At 41.9% G+C, this 26451-nt stretch overlaps 1 protein-coding gene across 5 annotated transcripts in view; it reads right to left on the minus strand.

The window, feature by feature from the left end:
- LOC122551440 (sperm-associated antigen 16 protein) overlaps positions 1 to 26451 on the minus strand; it is a 992024-nt gene that overhangs the window by 928992 nt on the left and 36581 nt on the right. For all 5 annotated transcript variants that reach the window (XM_043693348.1, XM_043693349.1, XM_043693352.1 and 2 more), the window contains exon 4: positions 8806 to 8933. In XM_043693348.1, the coding sequence (XP_043549283.1) occupies positions 8806 to 8933 (128 nt within the window). The remainder of the gene's footprint in view (positions 1 to 8805; positions 8934 to 26451) is intronic.

Below are 26451 nucleotides of genomic sequence, written 5' to 3' on the forward strand. Positions count from 1 at the left end.
GGGTAGGTCTGGAGGGATGGTGAAAACACGGCAGGGCTGGGAGCTAGGACCTGGTGTGGGGCTGGAGCTGGGTGTGGGGGCGGGGTTAGACCTGGGGGCAGGGACGGAGATCGGTGTGGTGATGGAGATCGGCGAAGGGACGGGGTTAGACGTGGTGACGGATATCAACATTAACATACTTCATCTCATCATCACAATTTCCTTTGATGTCATATACCCACCTCCCATTGCTTCCACATACCTCTAACTATTCAGTTGTGGCAAATATATTAAGCAAGCATAGTGCAACACAATCAGAACTTTCTTTCCTGGCAAAAAGGAGGCACTCCATAAAAAAAGAGCAAAGCCAATTTGGCAAGAAGAGGCACTGGATCATTCAGCAACTGTGATAAGGAAACAGTGTTGCTTATAATAAGGGTAGCTAATACAAAGTGTCACCAACAATTGGAGTCCAAGGCTAAAGGTGCATCATGGCCCGAAAACTAGGTTCAGGGTTCTAGGGTACCTGATGTGCATGGGCTAGTGGGCAGGTTTCCCGACCAGCACTGGGACCTGTGATTTCTGCCCTTTCTTTTACTGATAGCATTCATGATTGAGTTGCAAACACTGGCTGGACATATTCTGGGAGACAGCAGAATGGTGTTAATGGATAAAAGTAGTTCCTCTTTTGAGGGAAATCAAGAAGAGACATAATTTTAAAGTTAGAACTCTACTTGTCAAATGGGTTCTCTACTACAATTTGCTAGCTTTAGATGGTCATCTTTTACACCGAGCCAGATGACAAACACTGTTTCTTAGCATTAATTTACCCATTACGAACAGGCTGGGATTGAATATCCATTTGGCCTCATCAAAAATATTTTCCTGAAGGGGAAGAACTCTTATGACCTCTTCCATCCTAAGAAGTCTCCTATTTAAGAACAACCATGACTAATGGCACTTCAAGCACAGCACTGACAATGCAGGTTCTTTCCATACTGTAAAAATAGCTGTGACCAAACAAACAAGAGAGTTCTCCCTTGTTTCCACTGCTCCCTTCACACTGATGAACTTATGTATTGCAACATCACGGCATCCATCCGTAGCAATGGATACCGGCAATCAAGAAAGCAACTTTGCACCAACAGCCCAGAATGCTTTACTTTAGCTACTGGGTAATTGATGCCATTTTCGCTGGTGCCCTGATCATTCTGAGAGGGCTGACAAATCTGGTTCTGGACAATTGTACATTTCTGTTTTATTTTGCTTCTTAATTCCAAACTTGCACTTATGCTATAATCTGGCATGATAAGCAAGCTGCAGAAGATGTGACCAAAGATCTCTTGCTTTACAGTGCACCCCACTTTCCTCACCCAAACCTGCCCTTTCTGATTTTATATTAGCGGAACTGCTACCTGCCCAATGATAGCACATCCAGAAGAGAGAGATCAACAATATTTCACTAACGAAGCACTTTGACTTTTACTGACATTCACAGCTAGCAGCTCAAATAATTGGGACTGCATAATCTTTCGAGGTTAGTGCAACATCATGGTCTCCGCATCATGAGTTATCATGCACGAATGGATGCAACCAAGTCAGAATTAAAGGATAGTTCATATGCCAACTCTCCAGAGAGAATTACCATAGACAAGCATTGCAGCAGGGACTCAGATAAAGATTTTGATGAGGTGGCATACAGGAGAGCACTGATTAATGGTTCATTGGCAAGCCCACCAAACAGCCCTTCGTTATATCAAGAAGCAAGGCAGCATCCAGTGCCAACATTGCACTAGACAACATTTAGAGACTGGAGTCCATTCTTCTGACTGCCATTCAACAATAACATAGCTGAACTGACAGCGGCTGCAACTCCACTACTCCCATTAAAACCATGCTGGACCATGATGCAGCATCCAGTGGCTAAAAGTTTAGTTTTTGCTGCTGCACGGACAGAAGTCACTTGATGTCCGAATCTGAAGTCAGCTCAGATGAATGTCATGAGATTTTTGTTTGGAACTATGCAGACTCAGGCTACTGCCATCATGGTTACAGATCTTTATGGTCAAGAGGGAAGCTCTTATAATCGTCAATCAATCTGGTATCCAATATGAGCCAGATTGCCAAGGTGTCACCCAAGGAAAATACCTGTGGCAGATTGGAGCCTGAAACTCTTGTCCACTCCCAGATTGGCATAATTCATGCTCTAACCATTTGTATTTCAATACTGCACACATTGTTCTTTCATCATGGATGTTTTTTCCTGCCTCCACGCGTCCTCCCTTTGCAAAGAGCTTCCCCTTTCTGCAGTATCTTTTCCACTTTCCTATCCTGTTGCAACCTAGAGACACTGCAACTATTTGTTGCCACCTGTGTGTGAAAGTGTCACTAAATCCTCTGACGATTCAGCAATACTCCCTGACAAACCCAACAACTCACGAGAACACTTCCAAAATCAATTCACTTTTAGTTCCACAAAAATTGTAATAACAGAGGCTAATCAAACCTGCAAGATGGAATGTTAGTCCTTCAAATAGCAATGGTGGGGACATGTATTTCAGGTGATTGCATCTTTAGCTGAGTGGAAATCACATAGGTTCAATGAATATGCATAGCCCCATTCAAAAACCTGCATCAAATCATCCAAAATATCTCAAACGATTGCACAATCTTCAGCACCATTTGCAACTCTTAAGATACTGAAGCATTTAATGTTCAAATGCAACAAGATCTGGACAATATCCAGGCTTGGACTGACAAGTGGCAAGGAACATTTGCGCCACACAAATGCCAGGCTATGACCATCACTAATAAGAGACAATCTAACCCTTAGACATTCAATGGTGTTACCATCACTGAAATCCCCATGATCAACATCCTGGAGGTTTCCATTGACCAGAAACTCACTACACAAACAATGTGGCTACACAAGCAAATCAGAAGCAAGGATTGCTGCAGCAAGTATCTCATCCCCTCACTGCCCAAGCCTGTCAACCATCTACAAGGCACAAGTCAGGAGTATGATGGAATACTCCCCCTTTGCCTGGATGAGTGCAGCTCCAACAACTCTCAAGAAGCATAACAAAATCCAGAACAAAGTAGCCCACTTAATTGGCACTGCATCCACGCCCTCCACCAGCAATACTCAGTGGCAGCAGTATATACTATCTACAAGCTGTACTGCAGAAATTCACCAAAGATCTTCAGACAGCACCTTCCAAACACATGATCATTTCCATCTGGAAAAACAAGGGCAACAGATATATGGCAACACCACCACCTCCAAGCCACTCAACATCCTTCACTTCGCTGGGTTAAAATGCTGAAATTCCCTCCTTAATGGTATTGTGCATCAACCCACAGCAGGTGGACTGCTGCAGTTCATGACAACAGCTGAAAGGCAACTAGGGACAGACAATAAATGCTGGCCAGACAGCAACGCCTACTTCCCACAAATGATGACAAAAAATAGCTATTTGACATCACAGTCAACCATTTGGGATCCTGGTAGTGCACAAAGGACAAAGGCATGCTAGTGTCCTTGCCCTTCTCAATGTGGGGCCTTGCACCAAAAGCATTATTCATACCATTCTGTGAGCCTCCAATCCGCAGTGGCAGCGAAATCGACGTTTTAGGCAAAAGCCCTTCATCAGGATGCATTCCTGATGAAGGGCTTTTGCCCGAAACGTCGATTTCGCTGCTCCTTGAATGCTGCCTGAACTGCTGTGCTCTTCCAGCACCACTAATCCAGAATCTGGTTTCCAGCATCTGCAGTCATTGTTTTTACCTCCAATCCACAGTGCCAACTCCAGTGGCAACAAAGAGCAACAGTCCTAAAATAAACCCCTGGAATACTACTATGCGCTTCCCTCCAGTCTGAAAACAACTATTCACTGTTACTCTGCTTTTGTTTTCCCTTAGCCAATTTTGGAACCATGCTATCACTCCACTTTAATACCATAGGCTCAAATTTTGCTGAATACTCTATTCTGTGACACTTTATCAGATGCCTTTGAAAGTCTATATTTGCAATATCAACCATTTTATTTTACACTAATATTTGTTATTTATATGCAAGATTTGCAGCTGACACCAAAATTGGCGGTATAGTCAACAATGAAGAAGGTTATCTAAGATTACAAAGCGATCTTGATCGCTTTGATGGGCTGAGGAGTGTCAGATGGAGTATAATTTGGATAAATGTGAGGTTTTGAATTTTGGTTAAAACAAACAAAGGCAGGACATATATTGAAACCAACAAATGCTGAAGATCACAGCAGGTCAGACAGCATCCATAGATAGAGAGCAAGCTAATATTTCAAGTCTAGATGCAGGACTTATTATGGTTAATGGTAGAGCCCTGTTGTTGAACAGAGACACAGAGGGGTTCAGGTACATTGTTCTTTGAAAGCTGTGTTGCAGATAGACAGGATGGTTAAGAAACCATTTAGTACGCTTGCTTTCATTGCTTAGACCATGGAGTATCGGAGTTGGGTCGTCTTGTTGATGTTGTTGTACAAGACATTGGTGAGGCCTCTTCTGGTGAACTGAGTACAGTTCTGGGCGCCTTGCTACTGGAAGAATATTATTACGTTGGAGAGGGTTCAAAAAATATTTATCAGGATGTTGCTGGGACTGGAGGTTTTAGTTATAAGGAGACACTGAATATGCTGGGACTTTTTCACTGGGGTGTAGGAGGTTGAGGGGTGAACATATGGAGCTTTATAAAATCATGAGGGGCATAGATAAGGTGAACAGCACAGTTACATTTAAAAGACATTTGGACACATACATGAATAGCAAAAAGTTAAAAATCACACATCACCAGGTTACAGTTCAACAGGTTTATTTGAAAGTACAAGTTTTGGAGCACTGCTCTTGCAGCAGATAGTTCTGCACTTCAAAATCTTGTACTTTCAAATAAATCTGTTGAACTGTAACCTGGTGTTGTGTGATTTTTAACTTTTTCCACCCCAGTCCACATCAGGAATAGGAAAGATTTAGAGGAATACGGTCAAGCACAGACAAGTGGGATTAGCTCAGTTTGGAAAAGTTGGTTGGCATGGACAAGTTGAACCGAAGGTTCTGTTTCCGTGCGATAAGAGTCCATCAATTTTCCCTATTTATTAAAGAATTCTATTTATATTAGTCCAACATGATTGGTTTTGAGTATCTGTCTGCTGCCTGTTATTGATTATGTTGTGATTTTCCAGGCTACAGTTCTACCCAGATTATTGTTTTTATGTATTTGTGTTGGGTTAATTGGTCTACAATCACCATTTTATCCCTCATTCCTATTTTGAACAATGGTGTGATGTTTTCAAATCTCCAGATGCTACTACCATCTCTAAGGAGGATAGGAAGGTTGTCACCAAAGCCTCTGCTATTTCCACTGTTACCTTCCTTAGCAATCTAGGATCCATCGCATCTGGACCACGTAGCTTTTCTATCTTAAGCACTGCCTTTATATTTCTACCCTATCCAATTGGTTTACCTTCTGTTTTATTTCTGTAGACAGACGTAAACTATTCATTTATAAACTACGCTTACTAACTTATAAGCACAACCAGGACAATAACCTCCACAAGATTGATATTGAAGTAAAAGCAAAACACTGCCGATGCTAAAGAACAGAACATGTTAGTTAAACACAACAGATTTGGAAGCATCTATAGTGAGAGAAATAGAATAAATGGCTCAAGTCCAATGACCCTTCTCTGGAACTAGAAGAAGAAAGATCAGTTTCATATTTGATTACATCAGAACTTAATAGATGTTGGTATACAGGTACAGTATCTCAAATCCAGCTATCTGAAAACCGCAGATATCCAAAAACCAGACACTTTTATAAGCTGCCATGTATTCATTTTAACTTCTTTTAAATGATTTGATTTATTATTGTCATGCGCACCAAGGCACAGTGAAAACTTTTGTTTTGCATGCAGTACAGGCAGATCGTACCATATAAAGGATAACAGAACTGAATGAAGGATACAATGCTAGGCTGCGAGGAGGTGCGCAAAGAGCAAGATTAACATTTAAACTAAACAGGTTCATTTAGTCAGATCCTGATGAAGTGCTTTTGCCTGAAAAGTCTATTTTTCTGCTTCTCAGATGCTGCCTGACCTGCTGTGCTTTTCCAGCATCACACTCTTGAGGTCCGTTCATAAATCTGATAACAAAGGGAAGAAGCTGTTTTTGAATTTGTTGGTATTTGTGTTTAAGCTTTTGCATCTTCTGCCCAAGGGAAGAGGTTGGAAGTGATTATAACCAGCGTGGGAGGGGCCTTGGATTAAATTGACTGCCTTCCTAAGGTAGCAAGAAATATAGATGGAAGGTTGGCTTGTGAGATGCACTGGGCTGTGCTCACAACTCTCTAGTTTCTTATCATCCTGGGCAGAGCAGTTGCCATACCAAGCTGTGGCACATCCAGATAGAAGTCTTTCTATGGTGCATCTATAAAAACTGGTAAAAGTCTTTCTGGAATTTCCTTAGCCTCCTGAGGAAGTAGAGGTGTTGTGCTTTCTTGACCATCGCATTAATGTGGGTGGACCAAGACAGTTTGTTGTCAAGAGTGGGGTGCTGGAAAAGCACAACAGGTCAGGGAGCATCCAAGGAGTAGGAGATTCGATATTTCGGGCATCAGCCCATCATCAGGATGAGGGTTGTGAGCCAAGGGGGGGGTGGAGAGATAGATGAGATGGAGATGAGGCTGTGGGGAAAGGTAGCTGAAAGACGGAGGTGGGGTTATGGTGATAGATCAGAGAGGAGGGTGGAGCGGTTAGGTGTGAATGAAGATAGACAGGTAGGACAGGTCATCAGGGCGATGCTGAGTTGGAAGGCTGGAACTGGGATAAGGTGGAGGAAGGGGAAATGAGGAAACTGGTGAAATCCACATTGATGCATTGTGGTTTGAGTGCCCCAAGGTGGAAGATGAGGCGTTCTTCCTCCAGACGTTGGGTGGTTAGGTTGTGGCAATAGAGGAGACCCAGGACCTGCCTGTCATTGGCGGAGTGGAAGGGGGAGCTGAAGTGTTCCGCCACGGAGCGGTGGGGTTGGTTGGTGCGGGTGTCCCGGAGATGTTCTCTGAAGCGGTCTGCAAGTAGGTGTCCTGTGATCAATGTGGATTTCACCAGTTTCCTCATTTTCTCCTCCCCCCCACCTTATCCTAGTTCCAACCTTCCAACTCGGCACCGCCCTCATGACCTATTCTACCTGCCCATCTTCCTTCCCACCTATCCGCTCCACCCTCCTTTTTGGCCTATCACCATTACCCCACCTCCATCTACCTATTGCACTAGGCAAAAGTGAGGACTGCAGATGCTGGAAACCAGAGTTTAGATTAGAGTTGTGCTGGAAAAGCACAGCAGGTCAGGCAGCATCCGTGGAGTAGGAAAATCCCTTCATCAGGAATACCTATCGCACTGTCAGCTACCTTCCCTCCCAGCCCCACACATCTCTCATTTATCTCTCTACCACCCTCTGCTCACAAGCCCTCATTCCTGATGAAGGGCTCTTGCCTGAAACGTCGATTCTCCTGATCTTCGGATGCTGTCTGATCTGTTGTGCTTTTCCAGCACCCCACTCTCGACTCTGATTCCCAGCATCTGCAGTTCTCACTTTCTCCAAGACAGATTGTTAATAATCCTCACTCCTAGGAACTTGAAGCTCTACACCACCTCCATCTCAGCACCATTGATGTAGACAGGGCATGCCCTGCACCTTGTTTCCTGAAATCAGTGGCTAGCTCTTTCGATGTGCTGATGTTGAGGGAGAGATTAGCTTTACACCGTGCCACCAAATCTCTCTCTCTTTCCTGTTTTCTGTCTCATCATTGTTTGAGATTGGGTCTACAAAGGTGTCATCGTCAGCCACGTGTAGATGGAGTTAGAATCAAATTTGGGCACATAGTCATGAGTGTATAGGGGGTATAGGAAGGGGTTGAGTACACAGCCTTGTGATACGCCCATGATGAGGATTACTGTGGAGGAGGCGTTGTTCCCCATTTTCATTGATTGCAGTCTGTGAGTCAGGAAGTCAGGAAGTCAGGGATCCAGTTGCAGACAGTGAAGTCCTAAGTCTCAGAGTTTGGAGATTGGTTTGGAATTATGGTGTTGAAGGTACAGCTGTAGCCAATAAGTAGAAATCAGATGTATGTATTCTTGTTACCCAGATGTTCCCAGGATGGGTGTAGGTCAAGGGAGATGGCGTCTGCTGTGGACCTGTTGCAACAGGTAAATTACAAGGGATCAAGGCAGACCGGGAGGCTAGAGTTGGTGTGAGCCATGACTAAGCACTTTATAATTATAAGTCTAAATGAACAAAATAATATTCAAGCTTGTTCAGCTAGCTGGTTCACTGGAGCTGTGAAGCTATTGGCTTTATGCACCAGTTGTTTCCCATGTTGCAAGTAGTCTGAGTGACCCCTGACTCCATCTGATACGATCTGACCCAAAAACTGGTAAGATCCAAAATCCAACAAGGATTCAATCCTGAGATTGCTGGTTTTGAGATACTGTACAGTAATCATATTTTTAAGGATGCTTACAGAATTCAAGTATTTATTATGGATAAACTGATGAGTCAAAAGTGCAAATGAATGAGAAATAAGTGCCCAGGATAAAAGTTTGAAACATGAAAACAAAATATGAATCTTGATACACACTACAAATAAAAATTTCAAACTGCATCCAACTTTCCAATTACTATAAACAAGACTTTTGTCGGTTATGTCTGAAAACCTTAAAGGGACTTGAGGCAATGGAACGAAAGCAGCTTAAGATGAACAGTGTACAAACTTTTCACACATCATAAGGACAATTTTACCATTCAATTTGAAAACAGTCCAGAGTTTTCATCATTCCCATCTTGATAAGAAAATTTCTGAGAAAATCATCAATCACTTCTCCTCTTTGGCACACAGGCTGCACCAGAACCAAATCGTTCTCCTCAGCCTAAAATTTGAAAAGCAAGGTATTAGACAATTAAGTATTTACACAAAGAAGAACTTACTTTTGTTCTTCAAGATCAGAATCTGAATTCTGAACTTTTGAAAAGTAAATCATGACATCAGGTCAAACATGGGTGATGAGGGCAGCACGGTGGCTCAGTGATTAGCACTGCTGCCTCACAGCGCAGGGACCCGGATTCGATTCCAGCCTCGGGTGACTGTGTGGAGTTTGCATATTGTCCCCATGTCTGCATGGGTTTCCTCCAGGTGCTCCAGTTTCTTACCATAGTCCAATGATGTGCAGGTTAGATGAATTGCCCATGCTAAATTGCTCATAGTGTTCAGGGTAGTGTAGGTTAGGTGCATTAGTCAAGGAAAATGTAAAGTAATAGGGTAGGGGAATGGGTCTGGGTGATATACTCTTTGGAGGGTCAGTGTGGGCTTGTTTGGCCAAATGGCCTGTTTCCATACTGTAGGGATTCTGTGATTCTATGAAACTGAGTACAATCAACCCTCCCTCAACTGGCAAATCAGTATTCTTCCATCTGCAAGACCATCTGGAAGATGGAGAGCAACAAAGGCAAGCAATGTAATTTGGATGAAGTTGTTCGGGTAGTGTCACTATTTAGCGAGCTGGCTAGGATATAGCTGCTAGACAGGGCTTATGGCAGTTCGGGAGAAAAACTGCACAAAACTGTTTGATCTCATGCTCACCAGATACATTTGATAATGGCAGTATTGGAAGGAATGAAGACCACACAGTCCTGTAGAAACAAAGTCTGACCATCACTTTTGGACATGCTTTAAGTTGTACTATCACAGTGCATAAGGGGTAGGTTTTGATGTGAAGGTGCCACTGTTGGACTGAAGCGGAAAAAGTTAAAAATCACACATCACCAGGTTATAGCCCAACAGATTTATTTGGAAGTACAAGCTTTCAGAGCACTGCTCCTTCATTAGGTAGCTAGAGGAGCAGGATCATAGGAATAAGAATTTACAGCAAAAGATCATAGTGTCACACAACTTACGCGATTTATTGAACAAAGCTAAGTTTTGAACAGCTCAAACAGGGCACCGGCAAGCAAGAGTAAAATAGTATTCTATAACAAACTGCAAAATCCTGGCTGGTATATTATCCATTGCACGATCACCGGGAAGAAAACCTGTTTGTGAGGCATGTAAAATAACATACCAGAAGCTGCATTAGGCATATCTAATGATATGAGATGCCAATTTGGTAAAACTATCAAAAAGGACATCTGTATGTTAAACAGCCTGCTTTAAGCAATCTCACAACCAACAGATTCAGTCAGAATTCTGATTGTTCACAGTCCTGTGAGATTTAGTCATAAATGATGTTGGTCATTTAAATGATTCACAGGGGAAGGTACACTATGTTGAGCCCAAAAAAATGTAGAAAAGACTAGATTGTACTGTTTGGAAGCAAAAGTGAATAAGTCATTTCAAGTTAATGCTACCACAAGTAATGGAGAAAAGAAAGACGCAATCTTAAGAAGAACATCTAATTTTGAAAACAATTGGCATTAATTGCAGTAGAATGTACCTGATCAGAATAAAATAGAACCAAAGGAAAAAGTGTAATGGAACAAAGAATGATCTTCAGGGAAGAAATTTTCCAGTACAGACTAGATACACTATAAGACTGAAAGATAGGGAAACAAATGTTCAGTACCTTGGATGACAAGGGTGTTAGATAATATGATGAAATAAAAAGAAAAGACATAAAATATAAGTCGGGTGAATTTGACAAGCAAGAACCAGGTCAAGTGAGGTGCGAAGAAAACAGAAGAAAAAAAAAGTCTAGCAAAAGTATAATGAGAACAGAATAGCAGTTAATAGAGAATGGGATGCAAACATCTTCCACCTGCAATGTTTAATATCGCTAAGTTACTCAGGCGTGAAATCTTGATTTGCTTCAGAAGATTAGTTTTAATTTTAACTGTGTTTACTGTAATACTTGACCAAACCAAAAGCATTTTGGGACAACCTTTCCTGTGCTGACTTGTTGCCTCTCCCTTTGCCATATTGCCACTGAACATCTGCATTCTGGAGCCGCCACTCAGCAGCTCCAGATCATCTGATCCCAGCCATGATGCCATTCAACAAGACCTCTTAAGTATATGCAGCCCCTCCCACTACTCCCTAGAACCTGGTCAGGAGATAGCCAGCCATCACCACTCCGGTCGCAAAGACTCACTCATAGAGTCATAGAGGTGTACAGCACAGAAACGGACTCTTCGGTCCAACCTGTCCATGCCGACCAGATATCCCAACCGAATCTAGTCCCATTTGCCAACACTTGGCCCATATCCCTCTAAACCTTTCCTATTCATACACCCATCCAGATGCCTTTTAAATGCTGCAATTATACCAGCCTCCACTTCTTCCTCTGGCAGCTCATTCCATACATACACCACCCTCTGTGTGAAAAGTTGTCCCTTAGGTCCCTTTTATATCTTTCCTCTCTCACCCTAATCCTATGCCCTCTAGTTATGGACACCACCACCCCTGGGAAAATACTTTGTCTATTTATCCTATCTATGCCTCTCATGATCATATAAACCTCTTTGAGGTCACCCCTCAGCCTTCGATGCTCCAGGGAAAACAGCCCCAGCCTATTCAGCCTCTCCCTATAGCTCAAATTCTCCAACCCTGGCAACATCCTTGTAAATCTTTTCTGAACCCTTTCAAGTTTCACAACATCCTTCCAATAGGAAGGAGACCAGAATTTGCAAGCAATTTTGCAAAAGTGGCCTAACCAACGTTCTGTACAGCCACAACATGACCTTCCAATTCCTATACTCAATGCTCTGTCCAATAAAGGAAAGCATACCAAATAACTTCTTCACTATCCTATCTACCTGTGACTCTACTTTCAAGGAGCTATGGATCTGCATTTCAAGGTCTCTTTGTTCAGCAACACTCCCAAGACCTTACCGTTAAGTGTATAGATTTTGCTCTGATTTTCTTTTCCAAAATGCAGCACCTCGCATTTATCTAAATTAAACTCCATCTGCCACTCCTCAGCCTATTGGCCCATCTGATCAAGATCCCGTTGTAATCTTTGCTGTCCACTACACCTCCAATTTTGGTGTCACCTGCAAACGTACTAACTATACCTCCTATGTTCATATCCAAATCATTCATATAAAATGAGGAAAACCAGTTGACCCAACACCAATCCTTGTGGCACTCCACTGTCCGTAAAACAACCCTCCACCATCATCCGCTGTCTTCTACCTCCGAGCCAGGTCTATATCCAAATGGCTAGTTCTCCCTCTATTCCATGAGATCTAACCTTGCTAACCAGTCTCTCATGTGAACCTTGTCAAACGCCTTACTGAAGTCCATATAGATCATGTCTACCACTTTGCCCTCATCAATCCTCTTTGTTACTTTTTCAAAAAATTCAATCATGTTTGCGAGACATGATTTCCCACACAAAATGCCATGTTGACTATCCCTAATCAGTCCTTGCCTGTCCCTCAGGATTCTCTCCAACAACTTGCCCACCATTGACATTAGGTTCACCAGTCTATAGTTCTCTGGCTTGTCTTTACCACCTTTGTTAAATAATGGCACCATGTTAGCCAACCTCCAGTCTTCTGGCACCTCACCTGTGACTACTGATGATACAAGTATCTCAGCAACGGACCCAGCAATCACTTCCCTAGTTTCCCCACAGATTTCTAGGGTACACCTGATCATGTCTTGGGGATTTATCCACCTTTTGTCACCCAGAACCGAACACTGGCAGCACCAGCAAATCCCTCTGAACCAGTATCCCAATGGGAGTGACCAAAACCACAGGAACCTTGCAAGTTACAGAGAGCATAACACTTTAGGGGAGCTGAACTCTATCCGGCTAAGAGCGGCACCTCAGCAACTAGCAGGAGGGCAAGGAAGGCCACAGCTTGCATCCAGCCAAGACGAGCAGACTTATTCAGCAGACTGAGTGGACCTTGGAGGCAGAAGCAGCCAGAAACAAAGGCTGGTCCTACCCAAAAGATGCCGCCCGGTCAGGAACAAGTGATGGTTCCAGCAGATGGCCTAGAGCCCAATTAGCAAAAATGCCTTAGTACAGACTCCAGCCTGCAGCAGCCTTGGTTTCTATGACAGGAGCTACTGTAATTAGCAATGTTTTTATTTACCAATGTAGGAATTTAGACATTTAAAATACCATATTTCAACTTACAGGACATAGGTGTAATGTTCCAATGTTGACTTTTTTTCTTCTGTAAAGGAAGGCCCTTCACTATCTAGGGGTTTTTTTATTTTCCTATGAGCATCAATGCGTAAGCTGCTTCACTTCAAGTCATGATTTTAAGGAATGCAGGCATAACTTTAAGTGAGAACTCCCTGAATCTATGCTGACAGATGTATGACAAAGCTAGAATATTTAAACAGTTCGTTGCATCAAAGTTAAGAGGAAGAGAATGTTGACAGAATAGTTGTACAAGTGAAAATGATGATGATAATGGCAGTGATGACAATTGATGGGCAACACGATTACATATTGGAAAAGCTACTTATGCTTCAAGTGAATAAATTGCCTTAGTGATATTATAAACTTCAGAACTTTAATAACTATTCATAGTTTGAACAAAATCAACATAAGATAAACTTACTTATGGAAAGAAGCAGCAATAACCCTGCCTGGAATAAACTATTAAAGGACAAGGACAAACATATACAGGAATTGAAACCAATTAGCCATGTCTGGCAAAAAGGAGTGGAAATTACACAGAAAAAATTGCTTTGACAACTGTTTGATAAACTGGATGTATTATTGCCATAAAGGACAAGGATTGCCTGGCAGAAGAATTTAAAGAGTTAACTATAGGAAAGTTGTGTCTTTGAACAGACAGATAAGGCCTAATGTAACAAGGAACAAAGCAGCTGCTTCTGATAAGGATGAAAGGACTTTAAGAATGATCAAAATATCACCTCATAGACCTGAAGGACGAACATCTATATAAAAATCGAGCATCAGAATTCCACCTCTGGCAGAACTTCGAAGAACAACACGATACAAAGATTGAACCTTGGACATTTGCAGAGAGAGATCACTGTTGGTTGAAATCTCGTCCAGATTCCACCCTTAATCAGGTAATAGCCAAGTTGAGTTGCGAGACTTAATTTGCTTAGTTGAGGGGTCATATTGTGGTTGCTTCATGCAATAAAGTTTAAATAATTTGTTCATTACTTGATTGTCTGTGAGATTTCTTAATGAGTAGCCAATTTGCCCTCAACAATTGGCATCCCTGGGCAAGCTTTGCTAAGAATTGACTTTAAGTTACTCCAAGTCAAACTTATCAGTCTTGCATTTGTAGAACTCCTGCATGAACCCAATATTAAGAGGGAAGCTGCCCTGCATGACAGGCAGGAATTCAAGTGGGTCATGAAGATAGAGGCAACAAATTTTCAGATTTAACTGGAACATTTAAATTTTGTATTATTGAATTTAGCTTTGGAACTTAGCTTTGAAATCATAGCAGACAATCAACCTGAATGAGAGAACTTGGTTAAGGAATACTTGAATAAGAAATTGCCAAAGTGGGTACAGTATTGGGAAGCTTGTGATGTCATGAGCCCTCGGGCACCAAATCATTTATTAGTCAGTCAAGAAATCTGTGGGAGAATGCGCATCCAAAGAGGACAGACTGATGGAAATTTGATGTCATTATGCAGAAATGCAATACATGACATAAAGCAGAGAAATGCTGAGATAAGAGATTTGAAGTTAGAAGTTGAAAAATTGCAGTCAGAAAATGCAGAGCTAAAACAGAAACTTGATACCGACTATCAGTCAGGAAAGGGATGTTTTCCAGTTGGAAAACACAGAATTATAGGGAAATATTAAATCCCTGGAGATTACCAATCAGGAAAAAGATAGTTTATTTTTTAAATATCAAAGTCAATTTGAGACAGTAAGCAGTAATGCCAAGAAGGCACAGAAACAAGTTCAAGAGTAAGAAGTCAAGACACAGGAACTGAAAAGCAAATGTAAAGCTCTCCAGACAGCACTTAAAATACTGCATGAAGTACAGCTTGAGCAACAAGTGTAGAACGCTGATCATTCTAAATGCCAACAAGAAATTTATACCTTAAAGTCACAGTTTTCAGGTCAGAGAGGGTTTCACTATGCTTTGAGACCCAGCTAAAAATTAGGAGATGAAAAGAGCGATACCAACTGGGGACTGGTTGAGGGTGAAGCCTTATATTATTCAGATCCATGCAGGAGACACAATTACGATTCCCAACCTTGGCACCCCTCCATCATATTGGAACAAAGGTTCTCTATATCCCTCTACACCAGCTACATCATTCAAGTCACAGAAACCACTGCTCCTGCCCACTGCTCGCAATAAGTCAATACTTCAAACGCCAGAGTGAGAAGTCACACAACACCAGGTTATAGTCAAACAGGTTTATTTGAAATCACAAGCTTTCAGAGCTGTGTTTCTTTGTCACTTCACCTGACTATAACCTAGCGTTGTGTGACTTCTGACTTTGCCCACCCCAGTCCAACACCGACATCTCCACATCTCCACATCATCCCAGAGGCATCTCAGTCTTCAGGGTAAGAGGTTAAGAAGGAGTCCACTAATCCCTCAGGATCGAAGCACTAAAGCAGTTTCCTTTGATAAATTTGATTAATTACTTTCCATCAGTCAGAATAGGATTGCAAGATGGAAGCATGCATTACAATACTCCTTAATCTGACACACAGTTACAGGATATTTGCAGGAACATATTTACTTTTACACCAGGCAATGACCCTTATGAGCTCCCTACTGCCACCCACCATCAGAGAAAGTTACACAACCTCAATGAAACAGAGGACGTGAAACTTTTGTTTTCTTGTTTAAGTGATTCAGTACAGGGCACCCTTCCTGATCTACAAAGCATAGCATAAATGGCCCCCTAGCAGAAAGGGAGAAGGCAATCCTGACATCAATGGGACAAAATAGAAGGGACCCTCTGGATGGACTGAATAAACGTAGACAAAGGAAACGATAGCACCCAACAGCATTTGCTTTCCACCACTGGAACCAGCTTATAACTGTAACTGGGACCAGCAAAGAAACAACCTTGATGATAGACTGCACAATATTTGGTTGCATACCCAAACAGAACATTCAATCCAGGAAAGCCTGTGAAGCCTTCACCAGAGGATAATACGTTCTCAGAAGCTTGGGTGCTTAACAGCCAATGTTTGCAGCAAAATGGACATGGTGCGAATACAATTATTTTAAGCGGATCCATAGGTAAGAAACAACAGGGCATTGAAACCTGCCGACTACTTATTCAAATTGATAATCTACAGTGAGTACATCCAGTCGTCCTGGTAGAACTAAACAGGGATTCAGATTTTATGAGCAAATGTGATTCGGCAAACTGCTACATCTGGCAGATGCCCAGGTCTGGTGAACAGATACCCCTTGATAGTCCTACTGGGGAGTACAATCATTGAATGTGGACAGTGGGCAAATTGTGGATAAATCCCTCTGAGCTGACTGATGACCAGAAACTTATTATAGAGTGTAAGAATGTGTTCGCTACCGACAAACATGATTGTGGACAAATGACAGGGGAAGCAGTGACAGACAATCCAGAGCCGAAACCCCAGAGACAATATGCTTTTCTGAAACAAGCAGAAGGGGAGGTGACCAAAGTAATCGATGGTCTGCTTAAGCAGGTAATTTTGCACCCGGTAGCCTCTATTAACAATTCCCCTCTCTGACCAGTGAATGCCAGATGTCTCCTTGAGATGGGCTATTGATTATGGAGCATTAAATAAAACCAATCCTTGGACAGCACCGAAATAACTGCACAGAGGCCAGTATCCCATCACCAACTCACTCTTTATTAACTTGAGCATAGTAAACTAGTTGTGGCCAGCCAGCTCAGGGTTAATTCTCAACTGAGGAGATTCTAATCTCCTAGTTTTTTTTTTCTTTTAGGAAACTCTCCTCCTCAGCAGAAACCAACAGCAGCCGTAACACACTGACTGTGGCCCAACCAGCACAGAGTCAGTCTCCTAGACTGAGGGGATTCTAAATCTCCTGGTTATATTGGTCAGCCAAGGCTTTCCTGATTGTCCCAGGTTAACAACCCCAAACAAGGATCTCATAGTCAACAAGATCCAACTGGCACGTCGTGCAAAGTACTTCACCGTCCTGGACTGAATTTGAATTTGTGTTTATTTTTTAAGGACAACAGTACATTTGAACCTGTTTGCCGGAATTCTCCATAATCCTCCATCTGTATTCCATCAAAGATTAGCAAAGAGATTAGAGCATTTTCCAACTCCAACTGCCTAGTACAGTATGTAGATGATTTGCTGTTACAGACTGAGATCAAATAGCCACAACTGGTCCTTCCATGCATGATTTTAACCCTGATCACAGATCTAGGATTAAAAGTTAACCCTAAGAAAGCACAGATCATGAAGCAGAAAGCTTCTTGTTTGGGTACGGTGATGCCACCTGGTAAATTGGATATAGATAGGAAATGAGTTTATGCTATTTGTAATCTGTCTTTACTTAAAGATATGGGTGCCTTGAGATCATTTTTAAGATTAGTTGGATACCGTAGAGATCACGTTGACAGTTTTGCTACGAGAACAGCTTTGCTTGTAAACCTATTAAAAATGACTACTCTGTGGGAATGGACATAATAACATGCACAAGCAGTCTGAGTTGAAACAAAGTATTAGTTCAAGCTCTAGCACGACAGGTTCCAGGCTCAGAGCTACTTTTTGCACTATGAGTTAACGCCACAGATACCACACTAGCAGCTGTACTGTTACAAAACAGACGTCAACATTTAGGGCCTGTGTCTTACACCTCCAGACTATTAACGCCAGTAGAATGAGGTTTGACATTCCATGAAAAAAATTTGCTTGCTTTTTTCTAGGCAGTCAACATTTTGCATACATAATTGGTATTAATCCTATCACCATTTTAACAGAACACATCCCTATCCAGTTACTGTTGGATGAATTACTTAAAGATGGTAATGTTAGTCAGAACAGAATAGCGTCATGGACACTTATGTTACAAGACTTGAATGTAACAGCAGAGAACAGAAAAGGACCTGTTTGGCAGAGAACCTGCTACATCGGGGTGAATCACATCTGTGTGCTGCAGTTGAAACAAATAATCCCAAGGGACCATTTATTCTAAAGACGATGGGAGGACAGAGTATCAAGGGTCAATTTAAATTATTTATCAATGGTTCCTCCATGGGAGAAGATGGTACAGGAAAACACGATGCAGCATTTATGTGGAAACAGATGACACACTCTTTTTAAAATTAACAAGCAGTATGAGCGCTCAAGCAAAAGAATTAGCAGTGGCTGCCTGTATAGTAAGCCATCTTAAAGACTTAAGATTAAGACCCCATCAGATCTTTACTCTGATGCAATAGCCTAACAGATTTCTCCCATTTGGGAAGCAAGCGATTTTATATCAGCTGGTGGGAAACCATTTCCTTCAGCGCCAATACCAAAATATATCTTAGAACAGACAAAGGATAGAGAATTTGGGATCATTAAAGTTAAAGCCCATCATAGATCATTTCCAAAATGAAATGTGTGTGCAGATGAGCTAGTGAAGCAAGGGGCCCAAGAGGGCGAGCCTTGGCGACCTCTGGTAGTGACTGAGACGGTGAGTGCAGTGAAAGTACAGTCCGTTCTTCGAGAACGTGATGGTTGTGTTCTTGTGCAACCCTGCATTGTAGAAAAATCACACTTTAGAAACAGCATTTAAAGTGTTGGTTATGTAATCGCTTTATAGCTAACACACGTTTTAAAAGTTTGTGCTTTAGAAAGAGCGTCCCCAATTTGTCAATCGCATTACAGCAAATTTGCATTGATGAAATGCGCGCTGTAGCAGAATGACCTGTAAATCAAACTAACATAGAAGATCTGATACAAGCCCAAAGCAAATACAAAGATTTGATGTGAATCCAACAAAATGACTGGCCCAATGAGTATAAATTTTGGAAGTACCAAAATTCAAATTAAGGATGGAATGCTGTTAAAAGACAGGAAGTATTTTGCACCCAGGGTGATAGGAATCAACTGATTTATATGGCCTAAAATCTATACAGACATCAAGGAAAAAAGAATACCCAGTAAGATCTGAAGGAATAGTGCAGTTGGCCAAAGTTGGAGGATATTGTGAGTCACTATGTGGATAACTGCATAGTGTGTGCACAGAACAACGGTGCTACAAATGCAAATAAAGGGGTATTGAGGCATACCAGGCCAATTGAAGGTCCACGGACCAATTTGCAGATAAATATGTTGAACTTTTGCCCCCTTGCAAAAGTTGAGGGGGGGCGGGGGTGCATTGAAACAATTTATGGCAATCATAGATAGCTTTTCTAAATAGGTAGAAGCATTGCCTATGAGAACCAATACAGCTAAAGTCACAGCAGCCATACTAATGCAACAGGTATTCATTCAGCAGGGGTTCTCCAGAAGCATCTAGTCAGATCCAGGCACACACTTCACGACCTACATTATGCAACATGTAATGGCCCTGTTAGAAATAAACCAGAATTTCCACATAGGATACAAGCCTCAGTTGAGTGGGATAGTAGAAAGAACAAACAGAATCTTAAAGGGAATGATTCAGAAAGCTGCACAGCAGAACAGTAACCAGTAGACTAATATCCTCCCTTTTAGCAATTGTGAGAAACACACCATGTAGCTCTATAGATTTTACTGCACATATGACAATGAGAGGGTGGTACATGTATGGAATGAGCTGCCAGAGGAAGTGGTGGAGGCTGGTACAATTGCAACATTTAAAAGGCATTTGGGTGGGTATACGAATAGGATGGTTTGGAGGGATGTGGGCCAGGTGCTGGCAGCTGGGACTAGATTGGGTTGGGATATCTGGTCGGCATGGACGGGTTGGATCGAAGGGCCTATTTCCGTGCTGTACATCTCTATGTCTCTATGACTCTATGACAGGGAGATCCATGAAAGGAATTCAAGGATTAGATTCACAGAGATGTACAGCATGGAAACACACCCTTCGGTCCAACTCATCAATGCCGACCAGTTTTCCTAACCTTATCTAGTCCCATTTGCCAACACGTGGGCCATACCCCTTTAAACCCTTCCTATTCATATACCCATCCAGATGCCTTTTAAATGCTGCAATTGTACCAGCCTTCACCACTTCTTCTGACAGCTCATTCCATACACGCACCACCCTCTGTGTGAAAAAGTTGCCCCTTGGGTCCCTTTTATATCTTTCCCCTCTAACCCTAAAAGTATGCCCTCAAGTTCTGGATTCCCCTACCCCAGAGAAAAGACCTTGTCTACTTATACTATCTATGGCCTTTCTTGATTTTATAAACTTCTGTAAGGTCGTCCCTCAGCCTACGACAGTCCAGAGAAAACAGTCCGAGCCAATTCAGCCTCTCCCTCTAGCTCAAATCATCCAGTCCTGGCAACGTCCTTGGAAAGCTTTTCTGAAACCTTTCAAGTTTCACAACACGTTTCTGACAGGAAGGAGACTAAAATTGCATGCAATATTCCAAAAGTGGCCAAACCAATGCCCTGTACACCAGCAACATGACCTCCCAACTCCTATACTCAATGCTCTGACCAATAAAGAATAACATACCAAATGCCTTCTTCACTATCCTATATACCGGCGACTCTACTTGCAAGGAACTATAAACCTGCACCCCCAAGATCTCTTTGTTCAGCAACGTTCCCCAGGAACTTACCATTAAGTGTATAAGTCCTGCTCTGATTTGCTTTTCCAAAATGTAGCACATCGCATTTATCTAAATGAAATTCCATCTGCCACTCCTCAGCACATTGACCCTTCTAATCAAGATTCTGTTGTACTCTGAGGTAATCTGTCCATTACACTTCCAATTTTGGTGTCATCTGCAAACTTACTAACTATACCTCCGATGTTCATATCCAAATCATTTATATAAATGACAAAAAGCAGTGGACCCAGCACTGATCCTTGTGGCATACCACTGGTCACAGGCCTCCAGTCTGAAAAGCAACCCACTGCCACACCTCCTGTCTTCTACCTTTGAGCCAGTTCTATATCCAAATGCCTAGTTCTCCCTGTATTCCATAAGACCTAACCTTGCTAACCAATCTCCCATGAGGAACCTTGTTGAACACCTTAATGAAGTTCATATAGATCACGTCAACCGTTCTGTCCTCCTTATTCCTCTTTGTTATTTCCTCAAAAAACTAAATCAAGTTCATGGGACACGATTTCCCATGCACAAAACCATGTTGACTATCCCTAATCAGTCCTGGCCTTTCTAAATACATGTAAATCCTGTCCCTCAGGATTCCCTCCAACAACTTGCCCAACACTGATGTCAGGCTCACCGGTCTAAAGTTCCCTGGCTTTTCCTTACAACCTTGCTTAAATAGTGCCATCACATTAGCCAACCTCCAGTCTTCCGGCACCTCACCTGTGACTATCGATGATACAAATATCTCAGCAAGGGGACCAGCAATCTCTTCCTTAGCTTCCCACAGAGTTCTCCGGTACACCTGATCAGGTCCTGGTGATTTATCCACTTCTATGCATTTCAAGACATCCAGCACATCCTCCTCTGTAACATGGACATTTTTCAAGATGTCACCATCTATTTCCCCAATTCTATATCTTCCATGTCCTTCTCCACGCTAAACACTGATGCAAAATACTCATTTAGTATTTCCCCCATCTCCTACGGCTCCACATGTAGGCTGCCTTGCTGATCTTTGAGGGATCCTATTCTCTCCCTCGTTACCCTTTTGTCCTTAATGTATTTATAAAATCCCTTTGGATTCTCCTTAAACCTATTTGCCAAAGCTATTTCATGTCTCCTTTTTGTCCTCCTGATATCCCTCCTGATAATCCTACTGCCTTTATACTCTGCTAAGGATTCATTCGATCTCTCCTGTCCGTATGTGACATATGCTTCCTTCTTTTCTTAACCAAACCCTCAATTTCTTTAGTCATCCAGTTTTCCCTACACTTACCAGCCTTTCCTTTCACTCTAACAGAATATACTGTCTCTGGTCTCTTGTTATCTCATTTTTCAAGACCTCCCATTTTCCAGCCGTCCCTTTGTCTGCGAACATCTGCCCCCAATCAACTTTTCAAAGTTCTTGACTCATACCATCAAAATTTGCCTTTCTCCAATTTAGAACTTCGACTTTTAGATCCAGTCAATCTTTTTCGATCACTATGTTGAAACTAATAGAATTATGGTCGCTGGCCCCAAAATACTTCCCCACTGACACCTCAGTCACCTGCCCTGCCTTATTTCCCAAGAGTAAGTTATGCTTTGCCCCTTCTCTAGTAGATACATCCACATACTGAATCAGAAAATTTTCTTGGACACATTTAACAAATTCCTCTCCATCTAAACTCTTAACACTATAGCAGTCCCAGTCTATGCTTGGAAAGTTAAAACCCTCTCCCATAACCACCCTATTATTCCTACAGATGACTGAAATCTCCTGACAAATTTGATTCTCAATTTCCCGCTGACTATTGGGTGTCTATAAGACAATCCCAATAAGGTGATTATCCCTTTCTTATTTCTCAGTTCCACCCAAATAACTTCCTTGCATGTATTCCCAGGAATATCCTCCCTAAGTACAGCAGTAATGCTATCCCTGATCAAAAACATCACTCCACCTCCTCTCTTGCCCCCATTTCTATCCTTCCTATAGAATTTGCATCCTGGAACATTAAGCTGCCAGTCCTGTCCATCCCTGAGACATGTTTCTGCAATTGCTATGATATCCCAGTCCCATCTTCCTAACCATGTCAAGTTCATCTACCTTCCCTGTTAGGCCTCTTGCATTGAAGTAAATGCAGTTTATCAGTCCTACCTTGTTCTCTCCGTTGTTCCTGCCTGCCCTGACTGTTTGACTCGTTCCTTTTCCCAACTGTACCAGTCTCAGTTTGATCGCTTTCCTCACTATTTCCCTGGGTCAAAGCCCCCCCTCTTACTAGTTTAAATCCTCCCGAGCAGCTCGAGCAAATCTCCCTGCCAGTATTAGTCCCATTCCAATTCAGGTGCATTCCATCCTTCTTGTACAGGTTACTTCTCCCCCAGGAGATATTCCAGTGATCCAAAAATGTGAACCCTTCTCCCGTGCATCAGCTCCTCAGCCACGCATTCATCTGCTCTATCCTCCTATTCCTACCCTCACTAACTTGTAGTACCGGGTGTAATCCAGATATTACTAATCTCAAGGACCTCCTTTTTAAATTCCTGTGTAAGTTTCTATATTCTCCCTTCAGAATCTCATCCTTTTCCCTTCCTATGTCATTGGTACCAATGTGTACTCTGACCTCCTGCTGGTCCCTACCCCTTTGAGAACATTATGCACCCCCTCTGAGATATGTTTGATCCAGGCACCAGAGAGGCAACACACCATTCTAATTTCTCACCGTCGGCCGCAGAAACGTCTGTCTGTGCCTCCGACTAGAGAGTCCCCTATCAAAAATCGATCTCTTGGAACCTGACATACCCCTCATTACATTACAGCCAGTCTCGATACCAGAAACTTAGCTGTTTGTGCTACATTCCCCTGAGAGTCCATAACCCCCTACGTTTTCCAAAACAGCATACTTGTTTGAAATGGGGATAGCCACAGAAGACTCCTGCACTACCTGCCTACTCCTCCTACCTTTCCTGGAGTTTACCCATCTACCTGACTGTATCTGCGGCTTTTCTCCTCTCCTATGACTGCCATCCATCACACCCCCAAGCTCCTGTAAATTCATTATTGCCTCTGACTGCCGCACCAACCAATCCATGCGATCTGATAGGATTTGCAACCAAAGACACTTCCAGCAGACATAATCATCAGTAATTGTTAGGGCTCAACCTCTCTGAACCAGAAGTCCCAGCTCTTACTCCTGGAAATCATAATACAGAATGTACAGGCTACTAGCCTCACAGCAGCAGTAAAACTGGGGATGAAACAAGAACAAAGTAAGTCGTACATTAATACCCAAGTTCAGCCCATTGAATATGCAGTAGGAGATAAAATAATGCTGCGAGGCTTCCAACCTGGCGTATTTTAGTCACTATTCGATAATTGATAAATCAAGCCCATTGGTACACAAATTTTTATTGGTCACCAGTAAAACAGGATCATACCATGTGACAGCATTTGGGGCTCAAAACAATGTACATCATCAACGCCATGTGTTCCTTAACAGCATGGAAAATAATGCTGTAAATTTACCTCAACAGCAGAAAGTTGCTGGAGGAGCCCACTTTATGGGACCAGCTACTTCAGCAAATTCCAGAACTGCTACTGATACAGAACTGACATCTTCTGATAACATTGAGACAGATAATACCGTAAGCCCCACAACATCTCCTCAAAAGCAACAATCGATAAGACCCAAAAGCAACTACTATCACCTCAACCTGGTCAACCCCAAAGCTTAAATATGTGTTGCTGGAAAAGCACAGCAGGTCAGGCAGCTGTGTAAGAGAATCGACGTTTCGGGCATAAGCCCTTCTTCAGGAATCGATTCTCCTTCTCCTTTGATGCTGCCTGACCTGCTGCGCTTTTCCAGCAACACATTTTTAAGCTCTGATTTCTAGCATTTGCAGTCCTCACTTTCTCCTGGTCAACCCCAAAGTCAGTTATGCAAAATATGGGTAAAGGGTTGTATGAAAATGCCACCATGAATAGATATCAACTGTTCTGAATCTCTCAGATATTCAGTTATCATTTATAATGAATTGGAGAAGTGGTTATTTAATCAAGAAGGTTACATAATCGAAGGGAAAAACAGGAAGCACAGAGGTTTGACAGGCTATGCTGCAGGCATTTATGTTACAGAGATTTCTACAGTTAATGGCCTAGACATCAGTATTATCAGTGAACAATTAAATCAATTAACTTCTCAAATCAAAGGCATACTGGGTGCAATAAACGATACACTAAGTTCAGTCATCAGGAGAGGGTATATCATGAATAGTGCTGCATTTCTTATCTTAGAATCACATGCTGGTACAACTAACAAGTTAATAAAGGAAACAGAAAAGAGCAGTGAACATCAAAAAAATGTAACTCTATGTAATATATATAGCCCTTGGATGTTGGATCAGTACAGGTAAAACGTAAATTAAGTGAAAAAGGGAGAATTTACTACATTGGGTCAGCGACGCTAAATTAAAGAAATTAGCTGACGGGACAGGAACTTTAAGTAAATTCTCTATCTGTGAGCTAAGGAGACTAACAAAGGTTAACCTAAAGATCAAATTATGTTTCGTGCATGGGAGGGAATGGAATAGGTTAGGGATACCTATTATACCTCAAGATGGCAAACCATTAAATATTACAACAGTACAAAATATTAGATGATCCAAAACACCATCTGGATGAGAGTAAAGGAGGTTCTAAACCTTATGTGGTGGAAAAGGTGGGGAGAAGACTTGTAGCAACAGTACTTAAGGAATGCCAACAGATTGATAAAGCTATTGTTTGTCCCTATCTGATTACACAGCTAGACAAGCCAATGAAGTTTTGAATCCAGTTTAAAAAAAAGAGTTAACTGTATTCTCAAAATTTCAAGTACCACTTGAAACAACATGGTCAGAATTTGATAAGGAGAATCAAGCAAAGGAGAATGTTGTATCACAACATCGTTAAAAGAACATTATCATAACCGGTCTTGCTCCATTACTGATTTGACATTTTACATTCACTCTCAAATCTCCATGCACATTGGAATTAATTAACATCAGGAAGAGAAAATTTGTGACTTTTGATGTGACCAACTCAGCCATAGAAAGGGTGCCTTAGTGGCAAAAATATAAGGACAAGAAGACACAAATTTAAGGTTTTGGATAAGAAATAAAGGAAGAACATGGAGTATGACTTTTTTAAAAACATGCAGCAAGTGGTAATGATCTGGAACTCTCAGCCCAGAATAATAGTGAAACCAGAGATGATCGATGATTTCAAAACAGAATTGTTAAGGTACTTTAGGGAAATAAATTTTCAAGTCTATGGGGTTAGATGTGTGCTCTACAGAGAGTGACCAAATTGCCTTCTCTGTGCTGCACTATGACTTCTAAGGTATAAGTAGTCAGCAGAAACCAATCCTTGACCAATTTGATGCTTTCCACATGATGTCAAGAAAATGATGAACATATTTGTTGCAACAAACACTATGCAACCAACATTACCTATAATGAAGATTTGTGTTCTGAAACTGTATTACCAGCAAGCGATTCCAGTACACCATTGGCATCTAGCCAACAAACTGGACAAACGCTCTGATATGTCCTGCTTACAAAAAGTAGCACAAATCCAATCTCGCATCAGCCTACTCTCAATCATCAGTAAAATTATGTTTGTCTCATTATTAATGCTATGAAGTAGCACTTGCAAACAATCTTTTGCCCAAATCTATCATCATGTTTCATTTTTGTTTCTGTTGTCCTTGATCTATTTATTTCAATAA

Source organism: Chiloscyllium plagiosum, chromosome 7, assembly GCF_004010195.1.
Source record: "Chiloscyllium plagiosum isolate BGI_BamShark_2017 chromosome 7, ASM401019v2, whole genome shotgun sequence".
Classification (NCBI taxonomy): Eukaryota; Metazoa; Chordata; class Chondrichthyes; order Orectolobiformes; family Hemiscylliidae; genus Chiloscyllium; species Chiloscyllium plagiosum.